The 22,051-nt window shown below is 33.5% G+C and overlaps 1 protein-coding gene across 1 annotated transcript; it reads right to left on the reverse strand.

Moving 5' to 3' along the window:
• Positions 1 to 18,965: 18,965 nt before the first annotated feature.
• LOC145104154 (GDSL esterase/lipase At1g28590-like) lies at positions 18,966 to 21,103 on the reverse strand. The gene is made up of 5 exons (XM_079041434.1): positions 20,735 to 21,103; positions 20,108 to 20,329; positions 19,877 to 20,025; positions 19,513 to 19,789; positions 18,966 to 19,428 (listed from the first exon to the last, which is right to left on the reverse strand). Exons 1-5 carry the CDS (start codon positions 20,994 to 20,996, stop codon positions 19,154 to 19,156), a joined length of 1,185 nt encoding a protein of 394 aa, XP_078897560.1. The 5' UTR covers positions 20,997 to 21,103; the 3' UTR covers positions 18,966 to 19,153.
• Positions 21,104 to 22,051: the final 948 nt, after the last annotated feature.

Consider the following 22,051-nt stretch of genomic DNA (forward strand, 5'->3'; position numbering starts at 1 on the left):
GACCTCAGAAGAAACTTGTTATCTCTCAGTTCCTTTGACAAAAAGGGATACGAGTTTGCTGGTAAAGGTGGAGTTCTCAGGGTATTCAAAGACGGTTCCGACAAACTGAGAGCCAAACGAAAAACCTCAGATCTTTACTTTCTTGACGGGCAAACAATTTCGAGTGATGCTGCTGTTGTTTCAAAGTCTCTTTCTGATCCAGATCAGTCCCGTCTTTGGCACCTTCAACTCGGCCATATGAGTTTTCAAGGCATGTTAGAATTGAGTCGAAGAGGTTTACTTGGTCAACAAAAGATTGTTGATTTGGATTTCTGTGAAGACTGTGTATATGGCAAGGCAAAACGAGTAAGGTTTGCAAGTGGTATCCATACAACGAAAGGACCACTTGATTATGTTCACTCGGATTTGTGGGGACCGGCTCGAGTTGCTTCAAAAGGTGGAGTTATTTATATGCTCACTATTATTGATGATTTCTCCAGGAAGGTGTGGTCTTTCTTCTTAAAACATAAAGGAGACGTTTTCTCTACCTTCAGAAATTGGAAAGTTCAGGTTGAAAAGCAATCAGGTCTGGTGTTAAAGTATCTTCGTACGGATAATGGACTTGAGTTTTGCTCAGAAGAGTTTAATGTCTATTGTCAAAAGAAAGGCATTACTCGACATCGCACAGTAGTCCATTCACCTCAACAAAATGGTGTAGCTGAAAGGATGAATCGCACCATTATGGAGAAGGTCCGGTGTATGCTTTCTAATTCCAAATTGCCAAAGTCTTTTTGGGCGGAGGCTGCTTCGACTGCTTGCTATGTTATCAACCGATCACCGTCACGAGCAATCGAGAAGAAAACTCCGTTTGAGTTATGGTCCGGTAAACCTGCCAATTATTCAGATTTAAAACCATTCGGATGTCCAGCGTATGCACGAGTTGACAATGGGAAGCTAGAACCAAGAGCAATCAAATGCGTTTTTCTTGGGTACAATCAAGGTGTAAAGGGTTACAAGTTATGGAGCTTTGATTTGAAGAAAATTATCATCTCAAGAGATGTTACTTTTGATGAGTCTGCTATAATTCAACCAGTTGTTGACTCTTCTAAAAGAACAGATGCATCAGATGTATCATCCGAAGCAAATAAAGAGAATGCTCAAATGGAGGTGGAGCTTCCTACTTCACCTACCACTAATCAGAGTACAAATCAGCATCAAGATTCTTCTTCGTCGGATGAGCATGTTGTTGGTGAAGATTCAACACTTTCACAACCACAAGCTACTACTCCAAGCATTGCAAGAGATAGACCGAGAAGACAGATTATTCCTCCGAAGAGGTATGTTGAATCTGATTTGGTTGCCTATGCTTTTATTGTTGTTGATAATATTGAGTCCGCAACGGAGCCTGCGAATTATGACGAGGCTATCAAATCTGAAGACTCAAATGATTGGATGCTCGCTATGCAAAATGAGATGGAATCCTTGCAGCGAAACAGTACTTGGAATTTAGTTCCTATTCCGAAAGGGAAGAGACCAGTTAAATGCAAGTGGGTCTACAAGCTCAAGGAACCTGTCAACCCAAATGATAAACCAAGATACAAAGCTCGGTTAGTAGCTAAAGGCTACAGTCAGATTCCTGGTATTGATTACACTGACATTTATTCCCCAGTTGTCAAACATACTTCCATTCGTGTATTGTTGGGGTTGGTTGCTTCTAATGATTTTGAGTTAGAACAACTTGATGTCACTACAGCTTTCCTAAATGGTGAGCTTGAGGAAGAGATTTTTATGCAACAACCTGAAGGTTTTGTAGTTCCTGGAAAGGAGAACTACGTATGCAAGTTGAACAAATCTCTTTATGGCCTCAAGCAGTCTCCTAGACAATGGTACAAGAGGTTCGATTCTTTCATGACCAGTCACAAATTCAGCAGGTGCACCTATGATAGCTGCGTTTATTTCAAGAAAGGTGACAATGGTTCAAAGATCTACTTACTCTTGTACGTGGATGACATGTTGATTGCAGCGAAAGATATCAAGGAGATTCAGAAGTTAAAAGACCAGTTGAAAGTTGAATTTGAAATGAAGGACTTAGGAGCTGCCAAAAAGATTTTAGGTATGGAAATTATTCGTAACAGGAAGTCTAGGATCTTGCATCTTTCTCAGAAAAGTTATATTGAGAAAGTCCTAAGACGCTTCAGTATGCACGAAGCAAAGTCTGTCAACACACGTTTTGCAGCTCATTTCAAGCTATCATCCGCTTTGAGTCCTACTAATGAGACTGATATGGCTTACATGGCACATGTTCCATACTCTAGTGTTGTTGGATCTTTGATGTATGCTATGATCTGCACGCGCCCTGATTTGGCTTATGCTGTTAGCATGGTTAGTAGATACATGGCGAACCCGGGGAAAGAACACTGGAAAGCAGTACAGTGGATTTTTCGTTATTTACGCAGTACGTCTTCTATGTGTTTACGTTTTGGTAAATCTAACACTGGGGTGTTCGGATATGTTGATTCAGATTATGGCAAAGATTTGGATAAACGAAGATCAATTACAGGGTATGTGTTTATTCTAAATGGTTGTGCTGTTAGTTGGAAAGCCCAGTTACAGTCTACAGTTGCCCTGTCCTCTACCGAGGCAGAGTACATGGCGATTACAGAAGCAGTTAAGGAAGATATCTGGTTGAAGGGGTTATTTGGAGAACTCGATGATAGAATAAAGGTGACCACAGTTTTCTGTGACAACCAAAGTGCTATCTTCTTGAGTAAAGATCAAATGTTTCATGACCGAACAAAGCATATTGATATTCGTTATCATTTTGTGCGGGATATCATTGAAAAAGGTGATTGTGTTGTGGACAAGATTCATACAGATTATAATCCCGCTGATATGTTCACTAAAAGTCTTCCTATACCCAAGTTCAAATTATGTTTGGACATGGTGGGTGTTTCTGATCGCAGTTGAGCCTGAAGGCTCGTGGTGGAGGAAGTATTATTTATTTTTCGGAAACAATTTTTTCTCTATATAAAATTTGCAGGTTCTTATGGAAGTTTTAGAGTTTGGTGAGCTATAGGTTTTGACTAATCGTAAAGCATGACTTGCTTAATTTTGATGTCAAGGTGGAGATTGTGGAAAAGTTGCCTCCAAAATTAGCAAGTGGCAAATAGTTCAGGGGTTATTTCAGTAACTTATCATTTACTATTCATAGTTTGACTATGAATAGTAATATATGTGAATTTGAATAATTGGACGGCACATTTTGGACGCCTACAATTTGACTATGAATAGTAATGTAATGTTTGAACGGCGAACTTTTTGGTCAAATGTTAGGCGCCTAACATTACCTAACATTGCCTACAATTGGACGCACAAAGTTGGACGTTCAAACATTACATTACTATTCATAGTCAAATTGTAGGCGTCCAAAATGTGCCGTCCAATTATTCAAATTCACATATATATTACTATTCATAGTCAAACTATGAATAGTAAATGATAAGTTACTGAAATAACCCCTGAACTATTTGTCACTTGCTAATTTTGGAGGCAACTTTTCCACATATCTATTGATCTGTTCTGGCGAGGTTCAATTGTGGTGGTGTTGTTAGTTTTGGATTTCGGTGGCCGGTGGCGGTTGGCGATGGTTGATAGTGGCCGGTTGTGGAGTTGGAGGAGCGCAAGTGGGTCCCACTTGTTAATAAATTAATTAATTCATTTTCTTTAATTAAAATTTAATAAAAAGCTAAAAAAGAAAATATTGAGGGCATTATAGTCATTTCCTATTAGGCAGAGACTTACAACGTAATAAAATCAAAACCTAGGGATTGCAAAAAAAAAAAATAGGAACCAAATGTGAAATTTTGGTAAACCATAGGGACTATTTCAGTAACTTGTTCAAGGATGTATAGTAATGAAAAAGGAGACGGAAGAGAGAAATCTATGGTGATTTTTGAAGCTTAGGAGAGATTTGAATACCATTTTGAAGTACTGGTGCTTTGGATTAGTTAAAAGCTTTAGAGATGCATGTATCATCTCCTTCACAAATTTCGAGCTACGTTTTGGGGAGAAAACCCCAAATCCATAAATCATGTTATTACGAATGTTGTAATGATGTTTCTAGCGAGTCGTAAATTGTTGGGAAATTGACTTATTAAGGTAATTAACTTTTTGGTTTGTTCACATCTGGGTAACTTCTTTTTTTTGTACACATCTAGGTAACGAACTTTTTGGAAGTGTTCACATATGACCATTATGACCGACTGTAGCAGGTTACATCTGGTCATAATGGCCATATGTGAAAACTTCCATCAAGTTCGTGACCTAGATGTACACAAAAAAAAAGTTACCCAGATGTGAACAAAACGAAAAAGTAATTACCCTGATAAGTCAATTTCTTTTATTTTTTATTTTACCTTCTAATTTTGATTTTGTATAATAACCTAAATGATAAATATTCTTAGAACCATACCATTTTGGTAAATATCTTTTTAAAATACACTACTTTTGTAAAAAAAAAATAAAGAAAAATAAACTCCAGATTTGATAGGGAAAAAAACACATCTTATAGAATTTTATTTTTTAAGATATTAAATATAAAAATTAAAATTTACTAGAGACTAAAAGTATCATAGATGGAAACCGATAATATATATATATATATATATATATATATATATATATATATATATATATATATATATATATATATATATATATATATATAGAAACAGGATTGGGTGAGGACTCATTTTAAAGTGAGGACTGGTGAGGACACCTTAAAAAAATTGAAAATAAAATCTAAAAAAAGTACAAATCATAACATCGAGCATAAATCTATATCCGGGAGAAGAGAAAATTGGAAAAAAAAATTGGATTATTAAAATTGAATCATGGATCATAATGATGCAAAATAAAAAATTAAAACTGAATCATGGATCAATTTTAATGATGCAAAAAAGGGAATTTTTTTTCTCCCGGACATAGATCTATGCTCGATTTTATAATTTGTATTTTTTTTAGATTTTTTTTCAATTTTTTAAGGTGTCCTCACGAGTCCTCACTTTAAAATGAGTCCTCACAGGAATCGAACCCTATATATATATATATATATATATATATATATATATATATATATATATATATATATATATATATATATATATATATAGAGAGAGAGATAGGTTCAAGTATTTTAAATAAGTATTGTGTGGATGTAAGAATGATTGTGAGCCAATCATTCCAAAAGGGTAATTTGGTAATGTTAGCAATAATTATTTTTGGTAATTGTTAAATGAATTGATAACCCCTTTAATTAAAAAATCAATTTTAAATCACCGATTGTTCATCCCTTATTAACCCTACGCGTCTAGAAGAAGATCATTCATCACTCCGCCACCAGCCGCTAGAGCCTCCGCCTCGTCTGCAGCAGTCGTGCAACCAAACCCCCTATTTTCGGTTGATGGATCCGTTACAGATCCTTAAAGCCCTTCGTGTTTGCATCGTTCCTCTGAATAGCTTTTACAGGCACGAAGCCCTTCGTGTTTTGGTCTTCCCTCCACTGAAACTGTAACGAAAATTCTAAGTTGATTTCACACCCGCTGACCCGCCCTGCCCCACACCAGACCTAAGGCCCTAACCCCAAATCCCCCATTATATATACACATACACGTCGTGTGCGATTTGCTATATCACATAATAGAGATCAATTCTAGAAAATATAGCATCGATCAGCGAGAGGGAGAGAGATGGATAAAGCCATTAACAGACAGAGGATTTTGCTTCAGCACCTTCAACCTACTTCTTCATCTAATCAAATCCATGAATCTATAATCTCAGTAAGTTTTGAGTGTTTTTAATCGAATTTGTGTAAGTTTAATTGGTTTTACATGTAAATTTATATGTATTTGTATGCTCAGATGATGATTGTTTTACTGGTTTTAGTACTCGATGTAGTGGATATCTCGAGCTATCTCTTTCTTCTTGCTCTAATCAGACCGATGAATTGTTTGTTTGTATTTACCAACTTATTCCAACCAAGTAGTCGATGTTTGGGAATTTTATTGCTTTTGCACATTATCTATGATCTACAGGGTTTCTTTCTTCTTCAAAACCTTCTCCCAAGCCTCTTAAAATAGAAACAACGATTATGATTTACGACCATAACCAGTCAATAAACTACCTCATATTATATAATTATTCATGTTTTTGACATAAAAGGTTAAATATATAATTACATGTGAAGTATTCATGAATGACGAATGATCCCTACACAGAGCTTCTCTTTAATTCTTGATGTCACTTATCTTCTTCTAAAATGTGGATGGCTACCTATTTGTTAGTTAATGTTCTAGATATTTTTTTGTTTCAGACTGTGATAAAGCAATTCAATACGAGTGGGTATGAGCATTCAGATGTGGTGATTATTGATGAGATGGAGATGCAAAGACACCAACAGTTGGAGAAGTTCTACAGATTAACTCGTCTATGAAAGGTAAACATGAAAATGTAATTCACTCTATCTATTATCCATTCAATGCTTGATTTATTCTTAGAAACCATGTCTCTTATGCTGATTTTAACTATTCTGTCTGGCCTTAACTGGATTGTGGTGTTGCATATTCTATGTCTACCTATAGTTTCGGATTTTCTTTGCTCCTCATATCTAGGTTTTTTGTTAACTACTCTTATATTTGTATCTTTTACTTGTGGATGTAGTACCTTCTTTGTTTCCGTACACAGGGCTTTGCTTTAACTCTTGATGTCATTTATCTACATCTAGAATGTAGATGGCTATCTATCAGTTTGTTAATATTCTAGATATTTTTTTGTTTCAGGCTGTGATAAAGCAATTTAGTGTGTGGGTTAGTGTGGGAAGCTGAGACCGAAAATTACATATTCTGCAAGGGTGCATTTCTGCATTTCTAACAGCAATTCTGTCGGAATGGAATCTCGAATTCCAATTTCGTCATAATGGAAGAACTATTAGTCGTTATATTCTGAAAGAATAATCTACAATAGAATGATAGGACTATATGTAATAATATATTCCGCTAGAATATTCAGGTGAAATAATATACATGTTTTTGTTTGTTATTAGTGAGTATTTCATTGTCATAGAATATTATATAAAGTTTTTATTTTTTAAGAAGGTAATGAAAATTTTAAGTTGTATCCAAAAATTTGTTATTAGTCAGTGTTGACATTCTCATAGAATTTCATTATAACATAAATATGTATCCTAACATTCCTAGAGAATATGAATCTATCAGAATGTCATTCCGACAGAATAAAATCGGGTTTAATTAAAAATTAAAAATTTTGTTATAGTTAAAATTGAACTAATTAAAAAAATCAGAATTTTAAAATCAAGAGAATTAATTATCCCTAAAAATATGGAATTTTCCTTTTTTAAATTGATCTCAATTGTCTAAAATACCATTATAGTGAAAATACATGGTATTTTTTAATTATCATTAATTTAATAATATATATTAATCATTTTCTTAAAATAAGTAAAATGATTGGCTCACAATCATTCCTACATGCACACAATAATTAGTTAGAATAGAATAACCTAAGTCTATATATATATATATATATATATATATATATATATATATATATATATATAGGGTTAGGTTAATGTGTTTCTTACATTTATTGTGTGCTAGAATGCACCAATACTAATTTAGTAAAATTAAATAATTATTTAATTAAATAAAAATAGATATTAAATGATTTCCATAAAAATAGATATTAAAAATAGATATATTAAAAAAGTGACCATTTCTAAAATTTTGTATTACTCTGGAACCATTACATAACTTTGCAACATTTTCCAGCAAAATGTAATGATATAGAACAAATTATTGAAATGGTCCCTATGGTTTATCATAATTTCATTTTTGGTCCCTATCTTTTTTTTTCACTCAGACCATCCCTATGTTTTGATTTTGTTACGTCTTTAGTCTCTATCAAATGTAAAAAGACTATGAGCCAGAGAGATTTAACATAATCATCCAAGTATATATAAAAAGGCATTACATATATATACTGATACACCACCGTGTATTTTAGCTCTCCCACTCTATTTTGTAATCTCTTTCATAATCCCTGTAAACACTGCAAATTATAGAGAATTGTTTCTCGGCTTCCTCCGCCCGTGGTTTTTTTTTTCCCGATTTGGGTTTCCACGTAAATTCCTGTGTCTCTATTCTATTTATTTTATTCGTATTATGTTGTGATTATTACGCTTTGATAATTTTTGATCCCATTCCGCATTTAGCTAATATTATTTAAGTCAATTTGGATCCGTCTTATTTTACAACAATTGGTATCAGAGCATCCAGGTTGTGATATTAGCTCGTTGGGATCATTTTATCAAGTAATTAATCATGTCTTCGGTAAAATACGATATTCCACTACTGGATCGTAACACCCGATTTCCGTTGTGGCAAGTAAAGATGAGAGACATTCTCATTCAGATGGATTTACACAAGGCGCTCTTGGGTTTCAATATGATGTCCGATACATGGACCGAAGAAGAAAAGGAGATGAAAGATCTGAAGGCTTTATCCCAGATTCGTTTGCACTTGTCAAACGATGTTTTGCAAGATGTTCTAAAAGAAACGTCAGCGGCTTCTTTATGGCTAAAGTTGGAGCAACTGTTGATGACCAAGAGCTTACCAAACAAGTTGCATTTGAAGCAACGGTTGTTCAATCTCAAGATGATTGAAGGAGGCTCTTTAGCTGAACATATATCCACATTTAAAGAGTTAGTAAATAACTTAGAGAATATGGATGTTCAGTATGAAGATGAAGACTTGGCTCTATTCTTACTATCGTCGTTGCCAGAATCCTATAGCCATTTTCGTGATACTATTATCTATAGCCGTGACACTCTAGTTTTAGATGAAGTCTATACAGCTTTGGATTCCAAAGAGAAGATGAAGCATATTACTGGTGGTGGTTCAAGTGATGCTAAAGCTGAAGGTTTGAATGCCAGAGGAAGAACAACAGAGAGAAGTAGAACTTCTCAATCTTCCAACAGAACCAGATCCAAGTCAAAAGGCAAACGAAAGTTTTGCAACTATTGTCACAAGAAGGGACATGTGCTTGAAGAATGCTTCAAGTTGAAGAATAAAGAAAAAGAGAAGACGGCAGCAAATGGCAAACAAGCTAGCACTTCGGGTGAAGCCGATGTAGCTGAGGTTGAAGGTATTGGAGAACTTTTGACAGTTTATTCAGATAAACTGGATTCCACTGGTGATTGGATACTCGACTCTGGTTGTACTTTTCATATGTGTCACAACAAAAGTTGGTTTTACACATTTGAAAAGGTTAACCAGGGCTATGTGTTGATGGGTAACAATACTACATGTCCAGTTCTTGGACATGGTTCAGTCAGGATCCGTATGTTTGACGGAGTTATTCGAACCATGGGGGATGTTAGATATGTTCCTGACCTCAGAAGAAACTTGTTATCTCTCAGTTCCTTTGACAAAAAGGGATACGAGTTTGCTGGTAAAGGTGGAGTTCTCAGGGTATTCAAAGACGGTTCCGACAAACTGAGAGCCAAACGAAAAACCTCAGATCTTTACTTTCTTGACGGGCAAACAATTTCGAGTGATGCTGCTGTTGTTTCAAAGTCTCTTTCTGATCCAGATCAGTCCCGTCTTTGGCACCTTCAACTCGGCCATATGAGTTTTCAAGGCATGTTAGAATTGAGTCGAAGAGGTTTACTTGGTCAACAAAAGATTGTTGATTTGGATTTCTGTGAAGACTGTGTATATGGCAAGGCAAAACGAGTAAGGTTTGCAAGTGGTATCCATACAACGAAAGGACCACTTGATTATGTTCACTCGGATTTGTGGGGACCGGCTCGAGTTGCTTCAAAAGGTGGAGTTATTTATATGCTCACTATTATTGATGATTTCTCCAGGAAGGTGTGGTCTTTCTTCTTAAAACATAAAGGAGACGTTTTCTCTACCTTCAGAAATTGGAAAGTTCAGGTTGAAAAGCAATCAGGTCTGGTGTTAAAGTATCTTCGTACGGATAATGGACTTGAGTTTTGCTCAGAAGAGTTTAATGTCTATTGTCAAAAGAAAGGCATTACTCGACATCGCACAGTAGTCCATTCACCTCAACAAAATGGTGTAGCTGAAAGGATGAATCGCACCATTATGGAGAAGGTCCGGTGTATGCTTTCTAATTCCAAATTGCCAAAGTCTTTTTGGGCGGAGGCTGCTTCGACTGCTTGCTATGTTATCAACCGATCACCGTCACGAGCAATCGAGAAGAAAACTCCGTTTGAGTTATGGTCCGGTAAACCTGCCAATTATTCAGATTTAAAACCATTCGGATGTCCAGCGTATGCACGAGTTGACAATGGGAAGCTAGAACCAAGAGCAATCAAATGCGTTTTTCTTGGGTACAATCAAGGTGTAAAGGGTTACAAGTTATGGAGCTTTGATTTGAAGAAAATTATCATCTCAAGAGATGTTACTTTTGATGAGTCTGCTATAATTCAACCAGTTGTTGACTCTTCTAAAAGAACAGATGCATCAGATGTATCATCCGAAGCAAATAAAGAGAATGCTCAAATGGAGGTGGAGCTTCCTACTTCACCTACCACTAATCAGAGTACAAATCAGCATCAAGATTCTTCTTCGTCGGATGAGCATGTTGTTGGTGAAGATTCAACACTTTCACAACCACAAGCTACTACTCCAAGCATTGCAAGAGATAGACCGAGAAGACAGATTATTCCTCCGAAGAGGTATGTTGAATCTGATTTGGTTGCCTATGCTTTTATTGTTGTTGATAATATTGAGTCCGCAACGGAGCCTGCGAATTATGACGAGGCTATCAAATCTGAAGACTCAAATGATTGGATGCTCGCTATGCAAAATGAGATGGAATCCTTGCAGCGAAACAGTACTTGGAATTTAGTTCCTATTCCGAAAGGGAAGAGACCAGTTAAATGCAAGTGGGTCTACAAGCTCAAGGAACCTGTCAACCCAAATGATAAACCAAGATACAAAGCTCGGTTAGTAGCTAAAGGCTACAGTCAGATTCCTGGTATTGATTACACTGACATTTATTCCCCAGTTGTCAAACATACTTCCATTCGTGTATTGTTGGGGTTGGTTGCTTCTAATGATTTTGAGTTAGAACAACTTGATGTCACTACAGCTTTCCTAAATGGTGAGCTTGAGGAAGAGATTTTTATGCAACAACCTGAAGGTTTTGTAGTTCCTGGAAAGGAGAACTACGTATGCAAGTTGAACAAATCTCTTTATGGCCTCAAGCAGTCTCCTAGACAATGGTACAAGAGGTTCGATTCTTTCATGACCAGTCACAAATTCAGCAGGTGCACCTATGATAGCTGCGTTTATTTCAAGAAAGGTGACAATGGTTCAAAGATCTACTTACTCTTGTACGTGGATGACATGTTGATTGCAGCGAAAGATATCAAGGAGATTCAGAAGTTAAAAGACCAGTTGAAAGTTGAATTTGAAATGAAGGACTTAGGAGCTGCCAAAAAGATTTTAGGTATGGAAATTATTCGTAACAGGAAGTCTAGGATCTTGCATCTTTCTCAGAAAAGTTATATTGAGAAAGTCCTAAGACGCTTCAGTATGCACGAAGCAAAGTCTGTCAACACACCTTTTGCAGCTCATTTCAAGCTATCATCCGCTTTGAGTCCTACTAATGAGACTGATATGGCTTACATGGCACATGTTCCATACTCTAGTGTTGTTGGATCTTTGATGTATGCTATGATCTGCACGCGCCCTGATTTGGCTTATGCTGTTAGCATGGTTAGTAGATACATGGCGAACCCGGGGAAAGAACACTGGAAAGCAGTACAGTGGATTTTTCGTTATTTACGCAGTACGTCTTCTATGTGTTTACGTTTTGGTAAATCTAACACTGGGGTGTTCGGATATGTTGATTCAGATTATGGCAAAGATTTGGATAAACGAAGATCAATTACAGGGTATGTGTTTATTCTAAATGGTTGTGCTGTTAGTTGGAAAGCCCAGTTACAGTCTACAGTTGCCCTGTCCTCTACCGAGGCAGAGTACATGGCGATTACAGAAGCAGTTAAGGAAGATATCTGGTTGAAGGGGTTATTTGGAGAACTCGATGATAGAATAAAGGTGACCACAGTTTTCTGTGACAACCAAAGTGCTATCTTCTTGAGTAAAGATCAAATTTTTCATGACCGAACAAAGCATATTGATATTCGTTATCATTTTGTGCGGGATATCATTGAAAAAGGTGATTGTGTTGTGGACAAGATTCATACAGATTATAATCCCGCTGATATGTTCACTAAAAGTCTTCCTATACCCAAGTTCAAATTATGTTTGGACATGGTGGGTGTTTCTGATCGCAGTTGAGCCTGAAGGCTCGTGGTGGAGGAAGTATTATTTATTTTTCGGAAACAATTTTTTCTCTATATAAAATTTGCAGGTTCTTATGGAAGTTTTAGAGTTTGGTGAGCTATAGGTTTTGACTAATCGTAAAGCATGACTTGCTTAATTTTGATGTCAAGGTGGAGATTGTGGAAAAGTTGCCTCCAAAATTAGCAAGTGGCAAATAGTTCAGGGGTTATTTCAGTAACTTATCATTTACTATTCATAGTTTGACTATGAATAGTAATATATGTGAATTTGAATAATTGGACGGCACATTTTGGACGCCTACAATTTGACTATGAATAGTAATGTAATGTTTGAACGGCGAACTTTTTGGTCAAATGTTAGGCGCCTAACATTACCTAACATTGCCTACAATTGGACGCACAAAGTTGGACGTTCAAACATTACATTACTATTCATAGTCAAATTGTAGGCGTCCAAAATGTGCCGTCCAATTATTCAAATTCACATATATATTACTATTCATAGTCAAACTATGAATAGTAAATGATAAGTTACTGAAATAACCCCTGAACTATTTGCCACTTGCTAATTTTGGAGGCAACTTTTCCACATATCTATTGATCTGTTCTGGCGAGGTTCAATTGTGGTGGTGTTGTTAGTTTTGGATTTCGGTGGCCGGTGGCGGTTGGCGATGGTTGATAGTGGCCGGTTGTGGAGTTGGAGGAGCGCAAGTGGGTCCCACTTGTTAATAAATTAATTAATTCATTTTCTTTAATTAAAATTTAATAAAAAGCTAAAAAAGAAAATATTGAGGGCATTATAGTCATTTCCTATTAGGCAGAGACTTACAACGTAATAAAATCAAAACCTAGGGATTGCAAAAAAAAAAATAGGAACCAAATGTGAAATTTTGGTAAACCATAGGGACTATTTCAGTAACTTGTTCAAGGATGTATAGTAATGAAAAAGGAGACGGAAGAGAGAAATCTATGGTGATTTTTGAAGCTTAGGAGAGATTTGAATACCATTTTGAAGTACTGGTGCTTTGGATTAGTTAAAAGCTTTAGAGATGCATGTATCATCTCCTTCACAAATTTCGAGCTACGTTTTGGGGAGAAAACCCCAAATCCATAAATCATGTTATTACGAATGTTGTAATGATGTTTCTAGCGAGTCGTAAATTGTTGGGAAATTGACTTATTAAGGTAATTAACTTTTTGGTTTGTTCACATCTGGGTAACTTCTTTTTTTTGTACACATCTAGGTAACGAACTTTTTGGAAGTGTTCACATATGACCATTATGACCGACTGTAGCAGGTTACATCTGGTCATAATGGCCATATGTGAAAACTTCCATCAAGTTCGTGACCTAGATGTACACAAAAAAAAAGTTACCCAGATGTGAACAAAACGAAAAAGTAATTTTACCTTCTAATTTTGATTTTGTATAATAACCTAAATGATAAATATTCTTAGAACCATACCATTTTGGTAAATATCTTTTTAAAATACACTACTTTTGTAAAAAAAAAATAAAGAAAAATAAACTCCAGATTTGATAGGGAAAAAAACACATCTTATAGAATTTTATTTTTTAAGATATTAAATATAAAAATTAAAATTTACTAGAGACTAAAAGTATCATAGATGGAAACCGATAATATATATATATATATATATATATATATATATATATATATATATATATATATATATATATATAGAAACAGGATTGGGTGAGGACTCATTTTAAAGTGAGGACTGGTGAGGACACCTTAAAAAAATTGAAAATAAAATCTAAAAAAAGTACAAATCATAACATCGAGCATAAATCTATATCCGGGAGAAGAGAAAATTGGAAAAAAAAATTGGATTATTAAAATTGAATCATGGATCATAATGATGCAAAATAAAAAATTAAAACTGAATCATGGATCAATTTTAATGATGCAAAAAAGGGAATTTTTTTTCTCCCGGACATAGATCTATGCTCGATTTTATAATTTGTATTTTTTTTAGATTTTTTTTCAATTTTTTAAGGTGTCCTCACGAGTCCTCACTTTAAAATGAGTCCTCACAGGAATCGAACCCTATATATATATATATATATATATATATATATATATATATATATATATATATATATATAGATATATATATATATATATATATATATATATATATATATATATATATATATATATATAGAGAGAGAGAGAGAGAGATAGGTTCAAGTATTTTAAATAAGTATTGTGTGGATGTAAGAATGATTGTGAGCCAATCATTCCAAAAGGGTAATTTGGTAATGTTAGCAATAATTATTTTTGGTAATTGTTAAATGAATTGATAACCCCTTTAATTAAAAAATCAATTTTAAATCACCGATTGTTCATCCCTTATTAACCCTACGCGTCTAGAAGAAGATCATTCATCACTCCGCCACCAGCCGCTAGAGCCTCCGCCTCGTCTGCAGCAGTCGTGCAACCAAACCCCCTATTTTCGGTTGATGGATCCGTTACAGATCCTTAAAGCCCTTCGTGTTTGCATCGTTCCTCTGAATAGCTTTTACAGGCACGAAGCCCTTCGTGTTTTGGTCTTCCCTCCACTGAAACTGTAACGAAAATTCTAAGTTGATTTCACACCCGCTGACCCGCCCTGCCCCACACCAGACCTAAGGCCCTAACCCCAAATCCCCCATTATATATACACATACACGTCGTGTGCGATTTGCTATATCACATAATAGAGATCAATTCTAGAAAATATAGCATCGATCAGCGAGAGGGAGAGAGATGGATAAAGCCATTAACAGACAGAGGATTTTGCTTCAGCACCTTCAACCTACTTCTTCATCTAATCAAATCCATGAATCTATAATCTCAGTAAGTTTTGAGTGTTTTTAATCGAATTTGTGTAAGTTTAATTGGTTTTACATGTAAATTTATATGTATTTGTATGCTCAGATGATGATTGTTTTACTGGTTTTAGTACTCGATGTAGTGGATATCTCGAGCTATCTCTTTCTTCTTGCTCTAATCAGACCGATGAATTGTTTGTTTGTATTTACCAACTTATTCCAACCAAGTAGTCGATGTTTGGGAATTTTATTGCTTTTGCACATTATCTATGATCTACAGGGTTTCTTTCTTCTTCAAAACCTTCTCCCAAGCCTCTTAAAATAGAAACAACGATTATGATTTACGACCATAACCAGTCAATAAACTACCTCATATTATATAATTATTCATGTTTTTGACATAAAAGGTTAAATATATAATTACATGTGAAGTATTCATGAATGACGAATGATCCCTACACAGAGCTTCTCTTTAATTCTTGATGTCACTTATCTTCTTCTAAAATGTGGATGGCTACCTATTTGTTAGTTAATGTTCTAGATATTTTTTTGTTTCAGACTGTGATAAAGCAATTCAATACGAGTGGGTATGAGCATTCAGATGTGGTGATTATTGATGAGATGGAGATGCAAAGACACCAACAGTTGGAGAAGTTCTACAGATTAACTCGTCTATGAAAGGTAAACATGAAAATGTAATTCACTCTATCTATTATCCATTCAATGCTTGATTTATTCTTAGAAACCATGTCTCTTATGCTGATTTTAACTATTCTGTCTGGCCTTAACTGGATTGTGGTGTTGCATATTCTATGTCTACCTATAGTTTCGGATTTTCTTTGCTCCTCATATCTAGGTTTTTTGTTAACTACTCTTATATTTGTATCTTTTACTTGTGGATGTAGTACCTTCTTTGTTTCCGTACACAGGGCTTTGCTTTAACTCTTGATGTCATTTATCTACATCTAGAATGTAGATGGCTATCTATCAGTTTGTTAATATTCTAGATATTTTTTTGTTTCAGGCTGTGATAAAGCAATTTAGTGTGTGGGTTAGTGTGGGAAGCTGAGACCGAAAATTACATATTCTGCAAGGGTGCATTTCTGCATTTCTAACAGCAATTCTGTCGGAATGGAATCTCGAATTCCAATTCCGTCATAATGGAAGAACTATTAGTCGTTATATTCTGAAAGAATAATCTACAATAGAATGATAGGACTATATGTAATAATATATTCCGCTAGAATATTCAGGTGAAATAATATACATGTTTTTGTTTGTTATTAGTGAGTATTTCATTGTCATAGAATATTATATAAAGTTTTTATTTTTTAAGAAGGTAATGAAAATTTTAAGTTGTATCCAAAAATTTGTTATTAGTCAGTGTTGACATTCTCATAGAATTTCATTATAACATAAATATGTATCCTAACATTCCTAGAGAATATGAATCTATCAGAATGTCATTCCGACAGAATAAAATCGGGTTTAATTAAAAATTAAAAATTTTGTTATAGTTAAAATTGAACTAATTAAAAAAATCAGAATTTTAAAATTAAGAGAATTAATTATCCCTAAAAATATGGAATTTTCCTTTTTTAAATTGATCTCAATTGTCTAAAATACCATTATAGTGAAAATACATGGTATTTTTTAATTATCATTAATTTAATAATATATATTAATCATTTTCTTAAAATAAGTAAAATGATTGGCTCACAATCATTCCTACATGCACACAATAATTAGTTAGAATAGAATAACCTAAGTCTATATATATATATATATATATATATATATATATATATATATATATATATATATATATATATATATATATATAGGGTTAGGTTAATGTGTTTCTTACATTTATTGTGTGCTAGAATGCACCAATACTAATTTAGTAAAATTAAATAATTATTTAATTAAATAAAAATAGATATTAAATGATTTCCATAATTGTATGTATATTAAATGATATCCATAATTATAATTATCCTTTTATGGAAACTAATTAAATTCGTCATTAATATCATCAATAACATTCTTTTAGAATTAATTCGCATCTAGGTTTTTATGCATGGATTCGTGTTTTGTTTCAGGACACACTCACTTAAAATACAATAAAGTTGCATAGAATATGAAGAGAGTGTATTCCTCTAGAATACACTCTCATTCTGCTAGAATACGATATCATTGTTCTAGATACAAATTCATTCTAAAAGAATATTATTGCTGACATTAATGACGAATTTAATTAGTTTCCATAAAAAATGAATTATAATTATGGATATCATTTAATATACATATAATTATGGATATCATTTACTAAATTTTTATTGGTGCATTGTAGCACACAATAGATATGAGAAACATTTGTACCTATATATATATATATATATATATATATATATATATATATATATATATATAGGGTGAGGTTCAATAGAGAACCATAATTAACCAAGGAACCAATCTTTTTTTCAACTTTTACAACTTATTTTTTATCAAAAAAAAACTAAAAATACAGAAATTCATAACTTTTTATCCTTTTTCCAATGATATCAAATTCGATTTTTTTACGTCAAATTCACAATGTGAATCTTTGAAAATTCACAACGTGAATCCGGATTCACACGGTGAATCCGAAAAATATTTCACATTCACAATGTTAATATATGAATTTAGATATTTTTAGATTTTTTTTTCGATAAAGAATAAGCTCCAGAAATTGAAAAAAAGATTTGGTTCCTTGAAGAACCAATAATTATGGTTCTCTATTGAACTTTTCCCTATATATATATATATATATATATATATATATATATATATATAAGTTCAAATAAAAACAGTAAATAATGTGAGAACGTAAAAACACTATGTTTATGTTATTATTTTGTAATGAATTTTGAATATATGAAGTAATTCTAATATAAATATTAACTTTCGATTAGTCATATATTCATTACAATGTTATTATTCTATTATAAACTTATGTATGTGCATTTTTGTAGTAAATTCTAATTTTAATTTTAATCTTTGACTATTCATTTATTCTTTGCTGAATAATGACATAAAGTTGTCGATACAAAATTCATTGCAGAATAATAACATAAAAAAGTGTTTTTACGTTCTCACACTATTTACTGTTTTTATTTGAACTGTCCCATCTATATATATATATATATATATATATATATATATATATATATATATATATATATATATATATATATATATATATATATATATATATATATGATAATTATGCTACCAAAAACAGCTTGTGACCAATTTAAATCTCATAAATTGTTATAAATAGTGTTTTAAGGAAATTTAAGTTAATTTATTAATATTGCAAACATTATGATCGACTACCTAAATAAAAATGGAAATTAACTTATCAGGGTAATTACATTTTCCTTTTGTTTTTATTTGAGTAACTTCTTTGTATATATATAGGTAAAAAACTTGTTGAAAGTGTTTATATATGATCATTATGACCGGATGTAACTTGTTACTGCCGGTCATAAGTGTCATATGTGAACACTTCCAACAATTTCGTTACCTAGTACAAAAAAATTAGTTACCTAGACGTGAACAAACCGAAAAAATAATTACCCTAATAAATCAATTTCCCTAAATTGTATAACACTAGCTTACTTACTTTCATTCTGAGTTTAACTTGGAGTTTAAATGAGCTTATGGAAACTTCAAAATACAACAATGGTCGGATTTCAAGTTTGATTATCGGATTTATTAGAACTTTTTAAATTTTCAGATATACATATTAACGAGTTGTACTCCAAGTGGCATTTGAATTTAGAACCGACTTCCAGATTAAAGTACAAGATATGTAATTCCTGTAATCATTAAAATTACAAGCTTACAACATTTATTTTATGTGTATATAAAAAGGATTTAGACAGAATTCCATAATCCGTTTCCAACTTGTAATGTCGATGTTGATGTAGGAGCAGGACATAACAAATTAAATTGAGGTGTAGTATACGCCCCTTGAAATAAACTCCTTGAAATTACTCTGTATGCCGATTCCGTTAAGTGGATTCCATCCCAATTAACATACGTATCCGGATCATCACACACACTCGCAGAAATTCCACATTCCACCTTTGCGTTCACATTATAAGGCCCTCCACCTCCACAACATGCCTTTAGAGCCCCGTTTGTGAATCCTGCAAAATTTCAAAAACACCTCAACATATTCCTAAATGAATATGAACAAGAAAGATGAAAGACCCTTTTGGCTTTTGCTTTACCATATTTGTCTGGAGAAAGGAAAATTTGCATGGCAGCATTGTAGTAATCAGCATACATGATTACGACATTAGGATGAAGCTCTCGAAGGTGGTTTAATTTCGTTTGCAGCAGTTCGTTGTGATATTCTGCAAATTTGTTTAAATTGATGAGGCAACCGGTTGTGTTATCATAATCTATCTTGTTTTCAGAACCACAGAGTGTTAAATACGCTGAAGAGCATCCGATTGGAAAGTTTCCTGGAACAACCAGTGTTTGAGCCCCCATATCGATTAACTCCTGACAAAATCATACATTCAAAATGAAAATTGAGTGGAAGTTTTGTGTTTTGTATGATTTGAGTACTTTTTAGTTCTTAGTTCTTACATTGATTGCTGAGACGATGGTATCAATAACAAGAGGAACTAATGGTTCCACCTCATTGATGGGTTTTCCTGCTAATATTGGATAGTTGTAATCGTTTCCTCCAATCTCTCCCATTATGATCAAAGAACTTCCGATTAAGGTTCTACATTCTGCCAATACTTGCTTATCAATCAATCAATCTTTATTATATATATATAAATGGTGTAGAAGCATATTCAAAAGCTTGGTTACCTGAAACGCTTTTGCAAAGAGAAGGCAATGTTTGTTTAAACCATTCTAATTGGACTCCTAAAGATGCATTTGTCATTGAATTAACAATCCCTCTTGCTTCAAGAATTGATGAATTCAATGCTGTCGCACCCGCCACAGCATAATTCACTCCGTGTCCCAATGTCACCACATTGTCCTTGTCGTGCAGAAACGGTGGTAGCAATGGCAACCCAAGGCTTTCAGCTTCAAAAACCAAGAAAAAACCTAAAAGTCAATCACGAATCACGAGGAACATGGAGAATTTTCTGGACGAAAAAAAAGAGGTATCGATAATGGAGATTTAGAAAATTTCGGAAACTTGTGAACAAAGATAATGAGTCTCCGAGATTGAGGATAATTTTAGTGCGAAGTTAGCATTACACATGTGGATTTTTCGAAACAACCTGGATCTGATTTCGCATTTAAACTGAAATTTTAAATCACTAAAGTCAAACTGATAATATTTTGGGGCAATGCATTTCGATGTTAGTCCAATTGATTCAGATCCACCGGTTGACTGCCGCCGGTTGTTCTATGGATCAACCATAACCATTCGCACTGAGAATTTTCACGTAGAGAAGAGAGGTAGGGAGAGGACAGAGGAGTTACCTAGGAAATCGATGATGAGGCGGCCATTGGAGCAACGACCGGTGGATTGATCAAAGAAGTTTTCTCCGTAAGGCGGCAGAAGAAGCGAAAAGACCTGATCGGATATGGAGGCCAATTGTTTTAGGTTGCCAGTGTCCGCTAGGGAGTCGCCGAAGCTGAAGATGGAGGTATAGCATCCATCAGCATACAAGCTACTACTCGATAACAGCTGCAAAATCACTAAGAAGCTAGTAATAGACCAAGAATTGGAGGAAAACGCCATATCAGAAGAAGAAGAAGCAGCAGCTCCACTAATGTTAGGAGTAGAAAAATGGCGATTCCTCCATTCCAGCTGCACCCTTCGTTCCAAAGTTATAGCATGGACATCTATCAAGTTATCCAATCATATTATAAAAATATAATATTCATTAGATCAGATCTGTCACACATCAAATTAATTGCAAACTAAAACATAAGATTATTTACAATCTGTTATTATTTATCATGTTACTATGATCCATATTTGTTAATAAAAACAGATCAAGATATTTTGGTCGAGTTAGATCTAAAATATCATCCATATTAATCTAACTCATCTCCTTTGATGTTTTTATATTAAATCTGATCTTTTTGGAACTTTTCACCAACTTTTGTGGTTTTAATATATTATCCCTACAATAAGTGAGTCTAGATTCAATGCGTATATTATTTATCAGAAATCGAAAATAATGAAGCAAGTGGTACTCTTCATAAAGCGAGCGGTGTGGTCAGTGGTGTGGGTACGATTTTTAAAACGCCGTTAATGAAACACACACATTTCACTATTTTTATTTATAAAATAAAATATAAAAAACTGTTATTTCTTTTAAAAATTAATATCATAAAATACCTTATATATTGAATTTTTTTGGATTAAATTTCAATTTTATTTTTATTTTTTTGAAAAAAAGCTTTTTACCTTTTTTTGAAAAACTTTCAACTTTTTTTTCCCGAAAAAACCTTTAACTTTTATTTTGTTTTATTTTTCAAAAAAAAAATCTCACGTTTAACAAGTTTTTTCGGAAAATAAACTTTTATTTTGTTTTATTTTTCAAAAAAAAAATCTCACGTTTAACAAGTTTTTTCGGAAAATAAACTACTAAAAGCCAAATCATTAAAAAAAATACAATGCCTTATTTAGAAAAAAAAATTAATCCGAAAGAAAACATAATATATAAGATCTTTTATAATATTAACTCTTATTTTAAATAGTATATTTTTACTGTTTTTAGAGTAAACTATGATATATATGTCCATGCTTTGCCACGGGATGAGATTTTTTTTTTGTATTGTATTGTT

The sequence above is a fragment of the Lactuca virosa genome, chromosome 4 (assembly GCF_052849685.1).
Source record: "Lactuca virosa cultivar CGN04683 chromosome 4, Lactuca_virosa_CGN04683_v6, whole genome shotgun sequence".
Classification (NCBI taxonomy): domain Eukaryota; kingdom Viridiplantae; phylum Streptophyta; class Magnoliopsida; order Asterales; family Asteraceae; genus Lactuca; species Lactuca virosa.

Bases quoted from the DNA above. Each gene is read 5' to 3' on its own strand.
- LOC145104154 (XM_079041434.1), bottom strand. From the start codon at position 20,996: ATGGCGTTTTCCTCCAATTCTTGGTCTATTACTAGCTTCTTAGTGATT. The intron at 20,026-20,107 runs GTAACCAAGCTT...AAGTATTGGCAG, and splicing joins TCTTTGCAAAAGCGTTTCAG to AATGTAGAACCTTAATCGGA. The intron at 19,429-19,512 runs GTAAAGCAAAAG...GAAATTTTGCAG, and splicing joins CCTTTCTCCAGACAAATATG to GATTCACAAACGGGGCTCTA.